The sequence below is a fragment of the Penicillium cataractarum genome (assembly GCF_028827025.1).
Source record: "Penicillium cataractarum strain IBT 29864 chromosome Unknown utg000004l, whole genome shotgun sequence".
In the NCBI taxonomy this organism is placed as follows: domain Eukaryota; kingdom Fungi; phylum Ascomycota; class Eurotiomycetes; order Eurotiales; family Aspergillaceae; genus Penicillium; species Penicillium cataractarum.
In genome coordinates, this window is record NW_026622740.1 from 3,571,714 (window position 1) to 3,589,995 (window position 18,282).

The window sequence follows — 18,282 nt, forward strand, 5'->3', positions numbered from 1 at the left end:
GCTTCCTTTTACGGATCAGATGGGCTGGCTCCCAAAGATCGATAATGACGTTCGGTATGTCGTGTCAATTAAAGTGCTGCCACAAGTGGGCAAAGTTAGGATCGATCGGACTCAATATTTGGATGCAATAGGACAATGGACAGAAGTTTTCATATTCACAAGAAATCGTGAAATTACCTCAAGCCTAATGTAAGAGCACAAATGACTACGGCGCCGACACTGGATCCGTCAACCGCAGGTACAAGTCTAACCCCTTGAGGCTTGCCATTGGATGGCCATTCAAATATCTCGTCCAAATCTTGCATATCTCGATCATGGAATTGCGGATACTTGTTGAAGACAGAACCGTCATTAGTCACGTGGCATGATTCTATTGATCGCTTTCTCATAATAGCAGCGATTGCAAGTGCATATAGACGCGGTGCCCGTTGTCTGATCCACTGTGCGAGTAGCTGGCAAAATAGCGTAAGATCAGAGCTTGTCGGCGGAGCTAGCATCAATGGCGCAACAGGTTGAACATGCTAGTGCGGCTGAAAGACTACAGGACCATGCTGCTCACGAGTACGGCGGACGATATCGGCCAATCTCCAAAACCCCTTCCCGCCCTTACTACCGCCCCCATAAGTAGACTAGCCTACTAGGCCCTTGTCACCGCCCTTAACTATCTTATATAACCAATCAATCACCTAATCCTCCTCCATCACCATCGAATGCTCCTCCATTATCATCGAATGCTCCTCCATTATCATCGAATATCACTATGCCCCGGCCTTCTGTTAACCTTGATCCTTACCAGGAGGAAATTACTAGGCTTGTTTATGCGAATTCTACCAATAAGGATATCTATGCTTTCTTGCTAAATACATATAGTATTAGGATCTCTCCTACTACTTTATGTAGACGGCGAAATGCATAGGGTCTTCATACTCCACGGGCTTACTACCAAAAGGATACTCCTAATAAGATCAATCGTAATCAGATAGTATATAACCTTCTTCAGCTATCGTTAGATACGCAGGAAATCCTTCGTCTCTTACAAAAGAAGGGGATACCATCATCTAAACGTTCTCTTTATCGTATACGGCAAAAGCTTAGTGTTAAGCTACGTATTAACGATGCTGCTAAACGAGCGTCTCAGGAAAGAATTATTAAGAGGATTCTTACTGCAGAGGATCAGATTAGAGATATTGAAGGATATAGCCGACGTTACCAGCAAATTCACCTGCGTAGCCAGGGAGTTTTCATCGCAAGGTAAGTATCATATAGTCGTGTTTATCGGTCATATAGTCGTGTTCATCGGTCATATGGTTGTGGTTATCGGTCATATAGTCGTGTTGGTTAGCGATATGTTTACTAACGATTATATAGAGATCGTGCCTATGAAATCTACCGAACTATTAACCCAGATACGATTAATGACCGCCGGTCTAGCTTTCAACGCCGACGAGGTGCCTATATATGCGATAGGCCTAATGCAATTTAGCATCTTGATGGCTATATAAAATTAGAACCTTTTGGTATTAAAATCTACGCAGCAATTAATAGCTACTCTCGATATGTTATATAGATATATATCGGGATATCTGCACGTACTACAGTAAGTATCCTTCGGCAGTATCTTGATTGTGTGAGATCGAATACAGTAGGTATATACCACGAAAGCTTCGGGTTGATCTTGGTAGTGAGACGGTATTAATTAGTGATACCCATCTTACTCTACGAGAATCGCTTCTATCACCATCGAATACTCCTCCATCACCATCGAATGCTCCTCCGTCACCATCGAATGCTCCTCTATCACCATCGAATACTCCTCCGTCACCATCGAATGCTCCTCTATCACCATCGAATACTCCTCCATCACCATCGAATGCTCCTCGATCACCATCGAATACTCTTCCATCACCATCGAATACTCTTCCATCGACATTATCATCAGTTTCTCGGTTTCGAAACTACTTTATCTACGGGCGTAGTATTAATAATCAACGTATTAAATCCTAGTAGGGGCAGCTTGCACAGTCAAGTCTCTTCGTCTATCATGAGTATTTTAATATACTCTTAGGCGATAGAATCTATTCAAAGCAGTACATTCCTAAGCAGGTAAGCAGCGGTATATCCTCGACAATTTAACCTAGTAATCCCTACTAAAAGATATCTAGATAGTACTTCTTACCATCTATATGCCTATTCTACGAGCTCGCATTCAATCATTCGTGAGCAGTATATAGAATATACACCCGATTCGTAAACAGCCTAAGCGGCCACATATCGTTTCTGGTAAACCAATGATGAATTACCACTATCCTCCCGAAGGTATTCCTAATTATAAGGAATCTTTTGACCCTTCTCTTCTCCAGAGGTATAATTCTATGGTTAATTCCTTATATTCTATAGTCAATTCCTTCTATTCTATGATTCATTAATCGTATACTATGATTCATTGATCGTATACTATAATTAATTCATCTTATATTAGGCTCCAGGAGGATGTGGCAGAATAGGATCCTGCTGAATACCTTCCACCTTCTACACTAGCTTAGTACCGTCTACAATTAATAGAAATTGGCCAGCAAGAAGTAAGCGAGCCGTTTGACCCTAAAGACCCTCTCATTCAGCTTCTAGGTGATAGAAAGCAGCCATATCGGAAGGTATATAAGACTATGCGTGCTCGGGCCCTTCTACACGACCAATTAGGTACTTTACCTATATTAACACTAAGTATAAAACCTACCGGTGCATTCTCATAGGGTCCGAGCGCCCAATAGCATCAGGGCGCATAAGCTACTTAATCTATAAGATTAGAAGACGGCATAGCATATTCTCTCTTTCATCGAACATATTCTCTCTTTCATCGAACATATTCTCTCTTTCATCGAACATATTCTCTCTTTCATCGAACATATTCTCTCTTCCATCGAACATATTCTCTCTTCTATCAGGATGGCATCTGAACTATCTTTCCCCCTCGCTACTCTACAGGCTACTCTTAAACAGCTATTAGAGACTATATCGGCAGCTACAGATCCTTCTTCATCTACATCATCATCAACAAGAACACCAACAGCTACACCAACACCATTATCATCATCGATATCTAATATTTCGACATCAGCTTCGCATATTCCAGCATCAGCTTCGCGTATACCATCGCAGCTCAATTCGCGTTTTAGAATACTTTCTGGTACTACTAGCCAGGTTCGCAGTGCTTATATTAGACGCCCACAGGCAACTATACCGCCACCACCACCAGAAGAGGTCACAATCAATATATCCTTCTATCTATTAATAGAGAGTGAGGATATTATACCAATTAAAGGTAATATACTATCTTCCCTCTATCATATACTTCTATATTCTTACCATTTACTTCTATAGGTGTATATATCTCTACCAACATAATTCCTTCGTAGGAATGGCTCACTATGGGTAGTTTTGTATACTCTCTAGTACAAAAACTATATTACCTACCTATTAATTTCGAATTCAACCACGACGATAAGGCATTCCTAGCTAGGACGGTTACACAGTATACAAAGAAAGGACCATTAGAAGCGCAGTATCTCCTACCTACTAGTCCATCTAGGTCTACTAGGTAGACTTCTAGTCAGTTATACCGATTAGTCAACCAGGAGAAGGGGGCAAAGGTCTTCTATATTATTATAAAACGATCAAAAGAGACCGTGGAAAGGATAGCACATGGACTACCATCTCGAGCTACGATATCAATTAAAAGACAGCTAGGATCTATGGAAGACTCGGCAAGCATCATGGAAGACCCGGCGGGTATTATGGAAGACCCGGTGGGCATCATAGAAGACCTACCACGAAGGAAGCGAAGACGTGCTACACCACCACCAGTAACGCGGCGGAACTTACGTCGGCGACTACAAGGATAACAGAGACTATGTATTTATACTAGAGGAGGGAATTACTACTGTCGGTAAATCATGTACTTAATAGTTATATAATTTAAATTATCCTTTTATTATATCAGTCCTTAATGACGATAGAAGAGCATTCAATGGCGATGGAGGAGCATTGGATGGTGATGGAGGAGCATTGGATGGTGATGGAGGAGTATTGGGTGATGGACTTAGAAGTTTAGATGTAATTCTGCCGTTTTTCTGCCAGTTCTATCTAGGGGTTTTAGAGATTGGCCGTTATCGGCCGCCGTATCACGAGCAACAAAGCAGCGGCCCTTACGATAAGCAACCCTCGACAACAGTCAGGCCAAGAGTTCGTCTGTCAAACGTATAAGTTGATGAAGCGACTGCGGAGAAACGGAAACCGCATGAATGATCTGTGGGTCCCTACCAGCAAAGACAATGAATTGCTAGGTCTGGCTAAAGAGCAAGCCAGAACCGCGACCCAAAAGGATGCTTCCCCACAAGAATGGGTTCCCAGGATGAAGTTAAAAACGCTGAATATCGCTCGATCCCAAGCAGCTACCAGCAATGACCTGCCAGAGAACGTAGGAAGACACGTGAAACGAATTGATGCAGCTCTGCCAGGAAAACACACTCGACAGCTGTATGATCGATTATCGTGGAAAGAAGCGAGCATGCTGGCCCAACTCCGGACTGGAATGGCCAGACTCAATAGCTATCTTTATCGGATCAACGTCGCAGAGACAGACCAGAGTGTATGTGGACAAGCAAGAGAAACCGTGGAACACTTCCTCTTTCGATGTCGGAAGTGGACCACACAACGAACAGCACTACTGCAATGTAGCCAATCCCACCGGGGCGATCTCTCCTTCTTTCTAGGAGGGAAATCGCCCTCAGATAATCAGCGATGGACGCCGGATTTGGAAGCTGTGCGAGCCTCAATACGATTCGCAATCGCCACGGGCCGACTTGACGCCACCTAACCACGTCGACCAACACAATGACACCATCCTCACTAGACTGCGGCAACATCCTCAATATCCATGGATATCCGCATATCCTCTCCGCAAACTGTGGATATGGTATGTCACCCAACATCCTCAATCCTCAAATTTATGGATATGGTATAGCACCCGATATCCTCTGGATATTTAAGGATATCCAGTGGATATCAAAGATGCCAAACATGCCCAGCCTCGTGACCTTTTTGAGTATGCATTACTTATGCGGACTCCTTTGTATTTTTCAAGTAATCACAGTGTAATAATTAATTATCGAAGGTTTTAATTTCGTAGACATGATGTTATTATCTTCATACTACATGGTCTATCTTAAATCAATCTGAAATCCGTCAGGTAACCTTGGTTGCTTCCGAATCCGCCCCGACCGTCCTTGTATGCCCTCATGTATTGGCATTTCTGGAAGGCCATCATCATCGTCATCAAATGCCTCAGACAATCGTCTCTTTGATCGTTTACACTGTAGTTGCTTACTTCCATCAGCCCTCCCACCATCTGAATTCTCATCGTAGCTTTCTATCAGTTGTGTATCCTCAATGCTAAGCTCTTGATCTTCCTCTTCGTTGTCACTAATTGGCTCAAGAGTTTCAAGCTGGGGCATTGGTTTCCGAGCTTGATCTAACAATGCGGCTTCCCCGGCAGAAAGATGCTCCTTGATAACCTCCATCTCCTTCTGCTCAACCTCAAAGTTGGTGGCGAACTGATGAAGCATCAGTTCTCGGATCGTACTTGGTTTTAATTGACCACGACGATAGTGGCAGATATCACGAGCGTAATTGAATAATCGCTCAACGCCTGCGCCACTAGCTGGGATCGAGAGAATATCCCGTGCCATCCTTGCAAGAATAGGGAACTCATGCTCATGCTCTTTCCAGAATGCTCGGGGCTTCTGTCTCTCAATTCCCCGGGCAAGATACCTCGCAATCTCGTCGTCTTCAGACTTTGAGAGCTCTTCCTGTGGCTGATTTTGAGAAGCACAAGCAGCATCGAGATCACAATCATCGTCATCTAGGGCCTCTCTAGTGGTATCTTGTAAGACCACAGTATCTGAATCACGGCGAAGTATATCTTTGTATTGATGAAACTCTCGCTTGAGGACTCCATGATAGTGTTTCACGTAGTCAATTTCACCTTGCCAGTCTGTTGATGCAAAATATCGAAGTTTCTTTGATGGGCAAAGAATCGTTGCTAGTGCATAAACATCGCCGTATGATTCATGATCAGTAGCAGTATAATACTTTGAGAGCTTCCTTTTTGCAATCTGAAGAGCCTGGAGCATACGCTTCTTCCAGATAACTCCTTTATTCTTCAACTTACTCTCAGCTTCATCAAGATGAGAGAAAAGCTTGTTATAAATACTATAGATATTATGTGCAGTAATATCTCTGGTCTTTGATAACATGTTGGTGAAGTCAAAGAAAGGCTTTGTAAGAAGAAGAAGATATTCAATCTGCCGCCACTCTTCGTGATCAAGTTTGAAGTGGAGATATTGATGATCTGTACAATACTGATCGTAGAATGGCTGTAGCCTTTTGGCTCGATTGAGCATCATAAAGGTTGAGTTCCATCGCGTTTGGACATCCTGAATAGGGATTAAAGGAGACTCCTTGGTTTGTAGAGCCATAAATGCCTCCCGGCGTTGTGGGCTTGCATTGATAAAGACTGCTAGACCTCGGATCTTAAACTTTCTAATTAGAATTGACTTAAAAGTATCTGGAATAATAGGAACTTACCTTCTTTAATGTATCCGTAATTTGTTTAGATGAGCTAGATCGTTTAGTCTGAAACGAGTGGGTTCGTTCATCAGACCACTCCAGCTCAATCTCTTTATTATGTGGTGTCACTTTCAGCTTCCCAAGAAGCTCATTTAAGCTTAATTGGATCACATGCGCAATACATGGGACTCGGAAGATTAAGGTATCCGATCGACTTTGTGACTGGATAGTCTCTTGGACATTCAGCATCAAGGAGTTATTATTAGTTGCATTATCTGTGGTCACAGATAATACGCGGTCGGTGATCCCATGATTGGCCAGAAGCTGAATCACAGTTTTACTTAGATTCTCACCAGTATGTGATCCGTAAAGATGCTAAAATCCAAGAAGAACTTCACAGTAATTCCAATCCTGGTCGAGGAAGTAACCTGTAACAGCCATGGATGCTTGCTGGAATGGTGATGTCCAGCAATCGAGCGCTATTGAAAGGCGACTCCTATCTGGAAGCCTTCCAAGAACCTCCTCCTGGTTACTCTTGACTGCAGAGTCAAGATAACGCCGTATACTTCGCGCAGAGGGGATATTGACCTTGCTTGGGGCTTGCTGAATAACCTCCACTAGGCTCTTGAATTGGGTATGCTCAATGATGCGGAAAGGTAGGTGAGCGGCAGAGATAAAGTCTAATATCGCTTTTGCTAAACGCTCCTGGGAGAAGGGTAGACTTTGTGGGAGACTTGGCTTTTAGATAGTAGATAAATATTAGTAAGAGAAATATTAAGAATCTGGATTATAGATAAATAACATACCATCTGTTTAAGAAGCTGATCAATCCTCTGGGTAGGCTTCCGAGCACATGAGCCTGCCTTAATATGTGCATTCATTGGCGATGACCCAGCACGGCGATATCTTGGATGAACAAGGGTACAGAGACATGTTGTACATATAACCTTTGGCTTGCCGGTCTTCTCATGTGCAACCTGATTGAAGTTATCCCAGACATTAGACGTCTTTTTCCCATCCCAACGGATAGAGTCTTGTATATCAGGCTTCGATCCAAACTCTGTGGTTAACCACCACCTTACAAAGCTCTTCCGGGATTCATCCATATCGCTACTTGGCTCGGGGGAGTAGAGGACCCAGTATTGCTGAAGAGGGGGACCAACACGAGGAAGCGAGAGAGGTGCAGTCGGAGATGAGTCCTTTGAAACAGGTGTCAATGGAGTTTGGCTGCTAAAAAGATCGGAGATATTATCTGAATGAAGTAGATCAGGATTCAGACCTAGATCTGAATCAGCATAGAAGGAGTAGTGGGACTGAGATGCCTGTGAGTAAGACATATTGTGCTTGATACAAATTACCCAGAGACAGGCTGATAGATGAAGAGAGAGAGAAACACATACATATATGACCAGCTGAAAATATCAGGGGTATGCCTACCAAGTCGCGAGTCGCGGGCGCGTTTTCGATATATCTCTAGCTTTTAATAGCGATGATTGGCTATTACTAATCACTAGTGTGGATATCTGAGGATAATTAAGGATATCTATGTGGATATCCACAAGATATCTGCGGATATCCTCAATTGTCCTCGGATACTGATTTTCAGAGAGAAAATGGAATCACTGTCCATAGAATGACAATTTCCGACCGGGATTTCTCTATACTTTTACGAGATAACCTAGTTTAAGAAATTGATATACTTCAAAGTATGCTAAGGCCGGTTATTTTATGTCGGATTTAATAGATTCGACCGAGAAATAGGGATTTTTATCTTATATGCTTGAATAGTTCAAATACCCGACATTGATGGCTGAAGCAAATATATATTTCCGTGGTAAAGTGCCATGAACAACAAAATCTCGGCTATGTCGTTCAGTATATCTTGAAAAATAAAATTGATACTACGAGTAATAGTAAGGCGGGAAATGTTACTTAATCTAAGACGATTTCTTAATATTCTATTAAGGAACAGAATAAATGATATCGTTAGTATGGTCAGGACCGAACATGTGTATTTTTTGATCTGAAAATTGGATTGATAAGCTGCATAAGGGGCACATGACTACCTATAAGTAGACAATTAAGCGAGAATTATGCTAGTGCGGATATCCGCAAGATATCCTCATATCCTCGCGGATATCCATGGATATCCTCATTAAGGATATGGTATTAAATTAATGTCCATTATCCTCAATGTGCGGATATGGTATGTGACCCAATATCCAATGGAGAGGATATGCCGCAGTCTAATCCTCACCAACCTACACCTACCACCTTGTGCCAAAGATGGTGGACGCGCTTCAACTGCCGAAGATAGGATGTTGAACACTTGGAGAAGCGCCTTCAAGCCAGTCTACTAACCAAATTACTAACCCACAAGGATCCCTATGATACTGATAGCTGAGAGGACATATCCGGCAAAGATCCATGTATGGGCTTGAAGGAGATACAGCATATATATATATTAGGACCTGTATTAGTAGATGAGTTTTAGTTGCCCTTTCGGCTTAGCCGCCGGGCGTTAATGAATTGTATGTGTGTATCAGGCACGGTGGCTTAAATGCCTTTTTGAGATTTCTCACTTCGCAGTCCGGAGCAATCCATGCTTGCTTACTAATCGCCTCCAAAGCGAGGCGATCTGAGCAAGCAGGCTCATCAAAACATGACAGGATAGCGCCCGACATATTGCTTTTCCATTCCAGTCAACGGGCGGGCATGGTAATTTTCCCACTTCTTTGGCGATCCTTTGCCATTGTAAGCAGAATGTATTTAGCAGTCATAACCCAAGATTTACAATATTACAGTAGCACTTGATGAATGTTGCAAGTAGGCTTCTTTCTCAAGACTGAAAATCGTCGAAACGAGTGGACGGCGCTTCCCTTCACCGGTGCACGACCGACACACTCGACAACGGTGGTATCTAGCCCCACCACCCTCTCTTTTCACCACCCTCTCTTTTCACCACCCTCTCTTTTCACCACCCTCTCTTTTCACCACCCTCTCTTTTCACCACCCTCTCTTTTCACCACCCTCGCTTTTCACCATCCTCTCTTTTCACTACCAACATGTCAACCATCTGATTGCCTCGAGGACCTGTTAACCCGCTACGTCCCTCGAGCACTCCTATTTTCAAGCGACTGGCTGGGGTTCTTACTCCGCACCAGACAGACCTTGCAAAACATTGGCTTACATTACTTAGGTACAGTAGATTTCGAAAACAGATTACCCCCCAGACACGCACGCTTTCTTTTCCAATTGACACACTAACGGGCTACTCTATTTGTTAATAAAGCTGATAAAGAGCTTTGGTTTGCCTGCTCTCCACTATTTTCTGGGGTCATAGGCTGCACGTTCCGGCACAATAGCTTCCCACCAGCCATTACCAGCCCAAGTGACATGACCCATAGCTCCCACCTTCAAAGCTTCTTCTCTTCCCTAATACTGATACAGAGTAAATCTATCACCACGTCGGAAATGGCTGGACACACACTTAGAGCGTCCCGCACAAACATAGGTATAAACAGCTAATCTCATAGGCAAGGAACGAATACACTCAGCTATTGCTTATCCCATGATGTTTGTGTTGAATCTAGATCAACTTAGGTCAATTGCAACCATTCTTGGATCCACGCAAGAAAGTACGGTAAACCCGAAATCGGACCATAAAATGTGTTTTTTAAAATGGCATCGAGAACGTCATAATCCTAAGTTAGGGAGAATTGAACTGATCCAGTTCCAGCCCCTCAAGAGAACCCTCTAAGGCCCCGAATATGGATGCGAAAGAGGATCCAGGGCAGCTGTGTTTATTGTTGGAAGTTTGTATATCTTGAGGGGGAATGATACCATTCGGGTGATCGGAAGTCCGTCATTCTCTGTACGAGAGACTTGTAATTGACATTCGGAAAAGGTATCTCGGGCTTCGTCAGAAGTAGATCTTTTGACTGGATAGTCAAAGCACCGTACATAATTGAGCAACATTCAAAGCGGCAGCCCCGAGCGCCGAGTAAATACTCTTTCCGTGTATCGCCGAGAAGGTCAATCAACTTTTAGATAGCTTTCTCTCTGCGTTCATTGATCGAAACTATAAACCATAAGTCTCTAAGCATTCAGAAGAATGTACATACGCTCACCCAAGACATCTTCCGGGATCGGAAGTCCCAAATTATCAATACGACCATCGCTCTGCGACATAGCGATTGAAGTGGATAATTTGAACTGGGAAGGGAGTCGGAAAAACCAAGATATCCACAACCATAAAATCAAATCCCTCGAAGCGACTGACGGAGTCTGCTCGTCCACTTTCTCGATCCAGAGTTCTGCCAGAAATTCCAAAGCCTCCCGGCATTCGTAATAGTCTGCAATAACAGCAACCTTCGCAAGCATCTCCAGGGTCAGCTTTCTAGGTATGTGAGAGTATTGACCGTGTATAGCTCGAAGTAATATCTTGAGCGCCTCAACATCCCAGCCTTCTGCAGTGATCTCAACTGACCTCTTCTGGAAGTAAGCAGTGCTTCCTTTCCAGCCTCCAGTAAGCAGCCTTTTGAAAAACGGAGAGGCAAACATCAGATGCTTCGCAGAGACCTGAAAAAGCGAGCAACTCTGATCTATATGGCCTTCAACAACAGGCTCTTCGGCAGTGGTAGCCTCGACAGGGGGCTCTTCAGCGGCGAAGTCTTCAGCAGCGGACTCTTCAGCAAAAGACCTTCTTTTCTTTCCCTTCCTCTTATCCCTGTTCTCGGTCTGCACCTTGAGATTCGGCTCTAACGGTTTGTAATTGAATATTGGAATCCCAGTCAACCCCTGAGAAATCGGGGAATTGCCCGAACTCAGGGGTTTGCCAAATGATAATTGAGAGATGTCAAGCCATCGATGGGTACATGCATCTCCCGTTAGTTGGGCAAAGGGGCTGTTCGCATTGCGCAGTATTATGATGACTTCACCTTCTGGATCTATAATATGAGTTATCAAATCCATGGTGGGGCGTAGATTGGCTTAAGAGTTGAATATACACTTGACGTCGATGAAAATACTTAAAGGTGATGAAGTGTAGTTGCAAAACCATGGTCCCTGGGTCAAGACATAAGATAAGCTAAAGCACAAGCTGATCGGGCACCGTTACTGTAGGCACCAATAATTTTCTTTCAATCGGGGTTCCCAAGTCACAACGTGGCTTGGTGTTTTTCGGGGGTTCTTTTCTGTTTGTACTATTTACTGCGTTCATAAACCTTCATATCCTTCCCTGACAAGAGCACGAGCTTACTGTGTGAGAACTGTGACATTTAAGAAGAGAACGCGAGTGGGGAAGCACTAAGGATACAGTTGATCTTCCTAGACGGAACTGATACATTATTGCAATATTGTTACAAAACGTTCTAGGCTCCTGGATAAGGTACCCATCAATCGAGACTTGTCACGGTTGCCTGTTGCTCTTCCTCTCTGACAGATCGATGGCCGACAACAACTCACCAGATTACATGGCTCTCTTTCTGCTGGCAGAACAGAGGCGCAAAGAGGCCGAAGATGAAGGAAGGCCCTCGACTAGCTTTGACGGGCTTTCTTGGAGTCTGTTGCCTGCTGTAACAATGGGTGTCTCGAACCGGGGGACGAGCCTGTTCAGCTGGGTCATTGCGTGAGGTGACTGCGGCGGCAGGAGTAATTGCCGTTTGCTGGGTCTGCTCAAAATCTCGAGAACCGTTATCGTCCAGGATTGCCGGGTCGATCGTTGGGTCCTCCAAAGAAATGGGTCCTTCAAGAAGCCCAAGTTGAGGATGCTGATTAGGCGTGAAATGGACTTCCGGGCCACTTGAGTTACAAAGAAGGAATTGATGTTCAGAATCCGGGGCGATTTGTTCAAATATCATTGTACTATCAATCTCTTCAGAGGTAAGGAGACCGTCAAGATAAAGTGAGTCCTCAATGTCGAAGGTCGGAGGACTAGGATTGATTGGTGATGCTGAGGCCAAATCCTCAGATTTGTGTTGAGTGTTCGATTGTAGACAGTGGTTTAAACAAACTTCTGCCGGTGGGCGAGCGTGTAGGGGGTGGCGCCCAGGCGTTGCAACATACATCTACCTGGCTCTGTGAAATGGGGTGGTTAGGATGGGAGGAAGGCGGCATCGCGCAGATGGAGACTGGGCTTAAGTACCGAGAAAGACTGAGGCGATCCCGCAAAGGCTGCACTTTCTCTTGGGAAGGGTTCCACGGACGGAAGGATTCCAAGCGATAACTGGCGCTTGACATATTGCGTGTGTAGAGGGAAATGGGTATGGAGAGAGTGTGGCGGAGGGGACACTGGAAGGGGAAATAAAGCCAGAATCGATACGGAATTGGGTGGAAGGGGGGAAGGAACTCGGAATGGTTTTGGAGTGCCGCATTGTGAATGGGGTGGAAGAGCTAGATTACTTTATACCCACAAGACGGACCTTGAGGGAGAACGCAACTCTCCTATTGCGCGAGGTATCCCCCTCCTTCGCCAGTAATCAGATGCAGAACTCCCAAAAACACGCAAACATGCTGCTCCTGATCACACTGCCAAGCGCATGGTCTCGAGAATACCATCTCACGCCGCCTCCGCGGACGGAACTGCTCATCCACCGCCCGGGCTGCGTTCGCTAGCACTGGAGTCAATTGTCGCACGCGGGATTTTCGCCATTGGCTCACGGTACCGAGCTGAGCTGTTAGAGATAAACAGAGGCTTGTGGTAGCGGGGCTTGTTGAACCGAGCATGGCGATAAAAGCCTGGTGAACGAGCAGAGGCAGGTGAATATCTGAGACACCGGGGGCTGCGCAATGCAACTTCGGCAACAACCATGCAAAAAATGGGTCCAGTGGCGAGGCCGTCCGAGATACTCCTGCCAGCGCGAGCGACGCGGACGAAGTACAGGATGTGTGACCGCAAAGGCTCAGGAAACAGAAGGCATTCTTAGTCGCTCTGTAATATGATCAACAACAATAGTCACATTGAAAAAGAAACAGCGGGCATAGACTCACGCAAAAGCTCTGTAAAGAGAATCTCTCAGCGCTTCCACTGCTGACTGACTGGAAAGCATCGCAGTTCACGAGGCCGAACCGGGGCTGAGCGGCGGCGGGTCGAGCGGGACGCATGGCGAAATCCGATGTGCGAGGTCATTTCGGGGCGCAAAGAAGGAGCAAGGCGAGCTTCCATGCGTATGTGTCAGTGGGGGCGGAAAAACAAGGGGGCGGCGAGAGGGTGGGAAGCAGAAAAGAAAGTGCGTCGACGAGTGGAGGGAGGGCGAGCGGTGTTTTATAGATGAGGAATGCTGATGGCGTGGGTGGTAAAAGCGGCAACTGCGGCGCTATAAAGCTAAAATACGGCGAAGGCGGTCGTTATCTGAAGGGAACATCGAAAGCTAGTGTCTTGAAAGCTGATTAGAAAGGGTTTCGGGGTTACTATCGGAGAATTACGCGGACTAGGATAACTACGGAAGATAGTGAAGAGATTAACGCGGTAAGTCCTTTCTATTTATCTACAGTTAAAGCTAACTAAGTTATAGGGTATTCGGCTACTCATCGATAAATTCAACCTCGATTAATAGTAACGGGGCAAGGAGCCTAAATATATCCAAGACTTAACGGAATTGAACGAGACGATTCTCCGAACTTAGGAAAGGCGTTTCTATTTTTGATTTAAACGAATCTAGCTTTGTTTCTTTAATATGCTCGGTATTTATAGAGTAGACCGACTCTTTACAATTCTTTCGCTACAGTTCTACTATCTGTACTTTTCTATTCAAAACAATCCAGACGGGGGCCCCCCTATACTTTTGGTGGAGATTAAATCAGAGTATACCAAGAAATTCCTCTGTACTTCTCAAGTATATATCTCGCACGTTGACTCGTTGCAATTAAAACTTGAGATTAACTCTTATTTTAGTAATAATTTTCCTTTTCTTGAAATTATCAACGATCTATCGCTTGTCTTCAGTCCGCATATCTTCATCTCCGGTATACTCTTTTAGCTTCAAGCTTTCGAAGTCCCCGCGCTGCTGTCCTCTATGGAGCGCCTCCGAGGTCGAAGGTGGTCGATAGCAGATGAAACTGCCTTTCAAACGCGAATTTGAAAACTATTATGTCTTTTGTAAGACAGAGGTGGTCAATGGACGCGCGGTTCTTCGATGGAATCAGCTAATGACTGACAGCGCCATGTCTGGGCGTTTGAGAAATCTAGGAGAGATCCACGGCTTCCTTCAGTCAATGTTCGCCCATCGTTTTCGCTATGGAGGGGGAAAGATGTTAAACGGTGACAGCGCGGTCAGCGAAGCACAGCAAAATTTGACCATGAAACATGCTAACACCCGAACATTCTTGAATCATTATCTCCGACGACATAACGACAATGATATGCAGAGTGTTATTAACGGTCGCGAATCCACCAAGTCTCTGATGCGCGCATCCATGGATATATTGCCCTCGTGCTATCACCCTTTTTTTTTTTTTTTTTCTTTTTCATCTAGCTCGTGTCGCAATGCCGCTCGATATCCCGTTCCGCTAGTCTTCCACTATGGCAGCTGAGTCCTTGATTCTGCTGCGTAGAGCTAGCTACGAGGCAAGACGTGGTGGTGAGCGCAGTCACTAGGCGAAGAGGAGCACGTGGTACATATTATAGTTTTGTGTCGAATTTGTTGGCCAATGCGTTCACTTGTATCGAACCTTTGCTGCATGTCTGCTTATATGGAGGGCTCTGCTTCTTCTATCCAGCTAGGGATGAGCTGATAGTTTTTCCCTTATAGTTCGTGGATGGTTAGTCCATAGTCTTGACTTGATAATTGGATTAAAGCATGAGAAAACCGTAAACCACGAGCCATCAAAGTCTTGAGGACGCTAAGACAAGAGGCCTGCCTTTGCTTTGCTAGTATATCCGCCTCATTTGCATAGAGATCTTTTGCAATTGACAAAGGGTGTAGCAAAATAATCGACCCAGCCGTGCCCTTATCCGCGGCAATACAGTATTCAACTGAAGAACAAATGGCATCCGCAAATTGCCGGGCAATAGTCTGAGGGTCCATGTCAACTCTTAAGTGCGCAAATAACCAAGCCTTCGTCGGTATAGGCGCTTCAGATAAAAAGCAGCTCAGCTTCTCATGACAAATAGTAATACAGCGCAAAACAACAATCATTGCGGCCCAGTAATGTGTCAGGGCCTGCGCAACCATGAGGTTGGGAAACGTCACCGGCGCTGGTAAGGTATTTGTGCTAGTGTTGCTTGGAGACATGACTGCAGATATGTCCTTTTTATAAACTTGCAAACAGCCCGTTGTAGCATACCAGGAAAATAAAGATTGTGCGATGGCGACTGAGCGCTCAATGAGAGCTCTAGCTCTGGTAATATTTTCTGGCTGGCATATGGGCTGAATTGAAAGGGTCCAAATATCCTGCAGGACCGATGGGATAGGTATAATTTTCTCAATAAGCAGGTCATAGTAACTCTGGTTTGCAGTTTGTGAGAGCCGAGCCATACCTGGATCAGCTAGAGCAAAGGACCACTTCGTCTCAGATGAGGAATGGACGGCATCCAATGCTTGATTTGCCTTGTGGAATGCTTTAGAAGCCCCCAAGGTAAGGTCTCTCCATATCCCTGTGACACGAAAGCGAATAAAGAGGTCTCGGCCCAACTCAGTCTCTAGGATACTTAATCCCCTGGACTTGATGAGCTCGCAGCCGCCCTTGTTGTGGCTAAACCAGCCATGTTCGTGACCAAGATGCTGAGAATACATCTGGAATAAGAAAGTTAGTACAGTACTCGGTGTATTTGCCAGCCTAGGAAGGACCTACCTCGGACATACCCACGCACATTATCGACGCTAGGGTGTAGTCATCTGCGATAAATGCGGGAGCGGTCATGGCCCTAGAAATCGTTTTCACAGCTTCTTCATACAGGAGCAGTGACTGCATCTGTAACTGACGGTCGCCTCGCATCTGACCTAGATAGGCCGCAGCGAGTGTCGACATGGCAGTGTCCAGAACGGCGCTCGTGCCCTGGAGACTTGGGAGCCGTTGCACCCAATAGTGGTGCGGCCGTGCTGCTTCATCTGGTATCTGAAAGTAATCAGGGCAAAAAGAACTGATAAAATGAGCGAGCAATTGGTCCCTCTGTGAGGGTCTTGGGTTCGGAGCTGCGAATATTCGGGTGTCTTGCGTCATCTCGCTTCCACTATTAAGAAGTGGTGGATTCTCGTAAATCTCCTTGTTCCGGGCCACAATCATATGTGATGGTATTTTTTGAGTCCCAGTCATTATGGTATGGTTGACAAATATACGCGGCCGTCCATATCCGCGACAATGATGGCCATTCTTGGAACAACGATCACAGCATGGTAGCTTCGCATCACACTGTCAAGAATGAGCTAGCGCCAGGCACTATAATATAATGTTTCAACACACCTTGACCTTCCGTGCCCGGCACGTGAGGCATCCATTTGATCGTCCAGGTACATTAACCATTGTCTGGGTTGGCAAGTAAGCTGATCTGTGCATGTTGAGGTGTTTTCTTTGAGGTTTCATTGTGGAGGGTGGCACGGGCGCTAGACCCGCCGAGGCAAAACAAGCGGGTGAGCACGGACATACAACAGCCAGGATCCGCATGTGGTCAGCCTAAATGTATTCATGAGGTGGGGGGAGTACACGATTTTTAAAGGTTTTTTCTTGCACCCCACCCCCCCCCCCCCTAAGTACCCGAAATCTTGATATTTTTTGATCGGGGGTTTGAGATGTTTTAAGAGATCTATCTAAACTATCTTTCTGCCGATTTAGATTCTAGGATTTCTGACTAGAAGGGGTTTACCCTATTAGGGTGGGGTTAAGGCGAATTTTTTTGGATGGGGGATGCCAAGGCCAGGCCTTGCGGGTAGCCTATACCCAATTCGGCTACGGGTTGCTAACCCCGTCTATCGGAACAGAGATTAAAGAGCCATATGGGTCAACCGATAGAAATCACAATGAGTCTGAATTGCTTCTATGCCCCTAGCTGGCAATTTGAATGGGATAAATACATAACTAATCTTGGCGGATCTATAGTATCTCCTTTCTCCGGGTATCCACCAATCCTGCTGCTCCGACACCATCTTCGTAGCCTTAACTATCAGGCTTCTACCTGACCGACTCGCCAGTTGCTAGCTAGATTCTAGCGATTTCGAGCCTTCTCCCTAGAGGATTTGGGGAAAACAGTAAATAAATGGATAGGTCAAAAGACAGAGGGGCAGGGTCCTACATAATTAGGTAGACGACTTGCATAGAACAGTGCATGAAGGATGCGAGGTGTAGACCTCGACACGGCCCGCCCATAGGCCGAAGATCTCAGCCCACGGCCCGTCCATGGGCCGCCCACCTAGGCTGCGCCTATAACCCGCCCGCCCGATGGGCTATGTGGGCGGCCCATGGGCGGCCCAAACAGCCCATTTTCTGCTTCTTCTGCATGATTAGGATGGATAAATCGCTGATTAAGCTTGCAATATTACTGTTTTTTATCTTTGTTTTGGCCCTTTCATAGACACCGGGTCTTGCTTCCCCTTTAGATTAATGAAATTTTACAAAATGCCTTTATCAAGTGATTTTCTAGTGTATGATTAAGCATTTTTGCAGTTCATAAGAGATCAATAAGGGGATATTGCTAATTAAAATCTAAGCATAGAATAGAGACCT

At 45.2% G+C, this 18,282-nt stretch overlaps 7 protein-coding genes across 7 annotated transcripts; all 7 read right to left on the reverse strand.

Annotated features, from left to right (window-relative positions):
• Positions 1-1,469: 1,469 nt before the first annotated feature.
• Positions 1,470-1,930, reverse strand: N7496_005745 (uncharacterized protein; the record flags this gene model as incomplete). The annotated part of the gene is made up of 2 exons (XM_056698674.1): positions 1,470-1,494; positions 1,716-1,930. The coding sequence occupies 2 exons, from the start codon at positions 1,928-1,930 to the stop codon at positions 1,470-1,472; spliced, it is 240 nt and encodes a 79-aa protein (XP_056557199.1).
• A 3,286-nt stretch (positions 1,931-5,216) lies between these two features.
• Positions 5,217-6,311, reverse strand: N7496_005746 (uncharacterized protein; the record flags this gene model as incomplete). The annotated part of the gene is made up of 1 exon (XM_056698675.1): positions 5,217-6,311. The coding sequence occupies one exon, from the start codon at positions 6,309-6,311 to the stop codon at positions 5,217-5,219; it is 1,095 nt and encodes a 364-aa protein (XP_056557200.1).
• A 4,022-nt stretch (positions 6,312-10,333) lies between these two features.
• N7496_005747 (uncharacterized protein) lies at positions 10,334-10,589 on the reverse strand (the record flags this gene model as incomplete). Its single annotated transcript, XM_056698676.1, has 2 exons — positions 10,334-10,421; positions 10,468-10,589. The coding sequence occupies 2 exons, from the start codon at positions 10,587-10,589 to the stop codon at positions 10,334-10,336; spliced, it is 210 nt and encodes a 69-aa protein (XP_056557201.1).
• A 133-nt stretch (positions 10,590-10,722) lies between these two features.
• N7496_005748 (BTB/POZ domain-containing protein) lies at positions 10,723-11,598 on the reverse strand (the record flags this gene model as incomplete). Its single annotated transcript, XM_056698677.1, has 1 exon — positions 10,723-11,598. The coding sequence occupies one exon, from the start codon at positions 11,596-11,598 to the stop codon at positions 10,723-10,725; it is 876 nt and encodes a 291-aa protein (XP_056557202.1).
• A 488-nt stretch (positions 11,599-12,086) lies between these two features.
• Positions 12,087-12,485, reverse strand: N7496_005749 (uncharacterized protein; the record flags this gene model as incomplete). The annotated part of the gene is made up of 1 exon (XM_056698678.1): positions 12,087-12,485. One exon carries the CDS (start codon positions 12,483-12,485, stop codon positions 12,087-12,089), a length of 399 nt encoding a protein of 132 aa, XP_056557203.1.
• A 583-nt stretch (positions 12,486-13,068) lies between these two features.
• Positions 13,069-13,728, reverse strand: N7496_005750 (uncharacterized protein; the record flags this gene model as incomplete). Its single annotated transcript, XM_056698679.1, has 2 exons — positions 13,069-13,555; positions 13,664-13,728. The coding sequence occupies 2 exons, from the start codon at positions 13,726-13,728 to the stop codon at positions 13,069-13,071; spliced, it is 552 nt and encodes a 183-aa protein (XP_056557204.1).
• Positions 13,729-15,837: 2,109 nt separating this feature from the next.
• N7496_005751 (uncharacterized protein) lies at positions 15,838-16,848 on the reverse strand (the record flags this gene model as incomplete). The annotated part of the gene is made up of 3 exons (XM_056698680.1): positions 15,838-15,859; positions 15,910-16,358; positions 16,417-16,848. 3 exons carry the CDS (start codon positions 16,846-16,848, stop codon positions 15,838-15,840), a joined length of 903 nt encoding a protein of 300 aa, XP_056557205.1.
• Between the last annotated feature and the right edge of the window lie 1,434 nt (positions 16,849-18,282).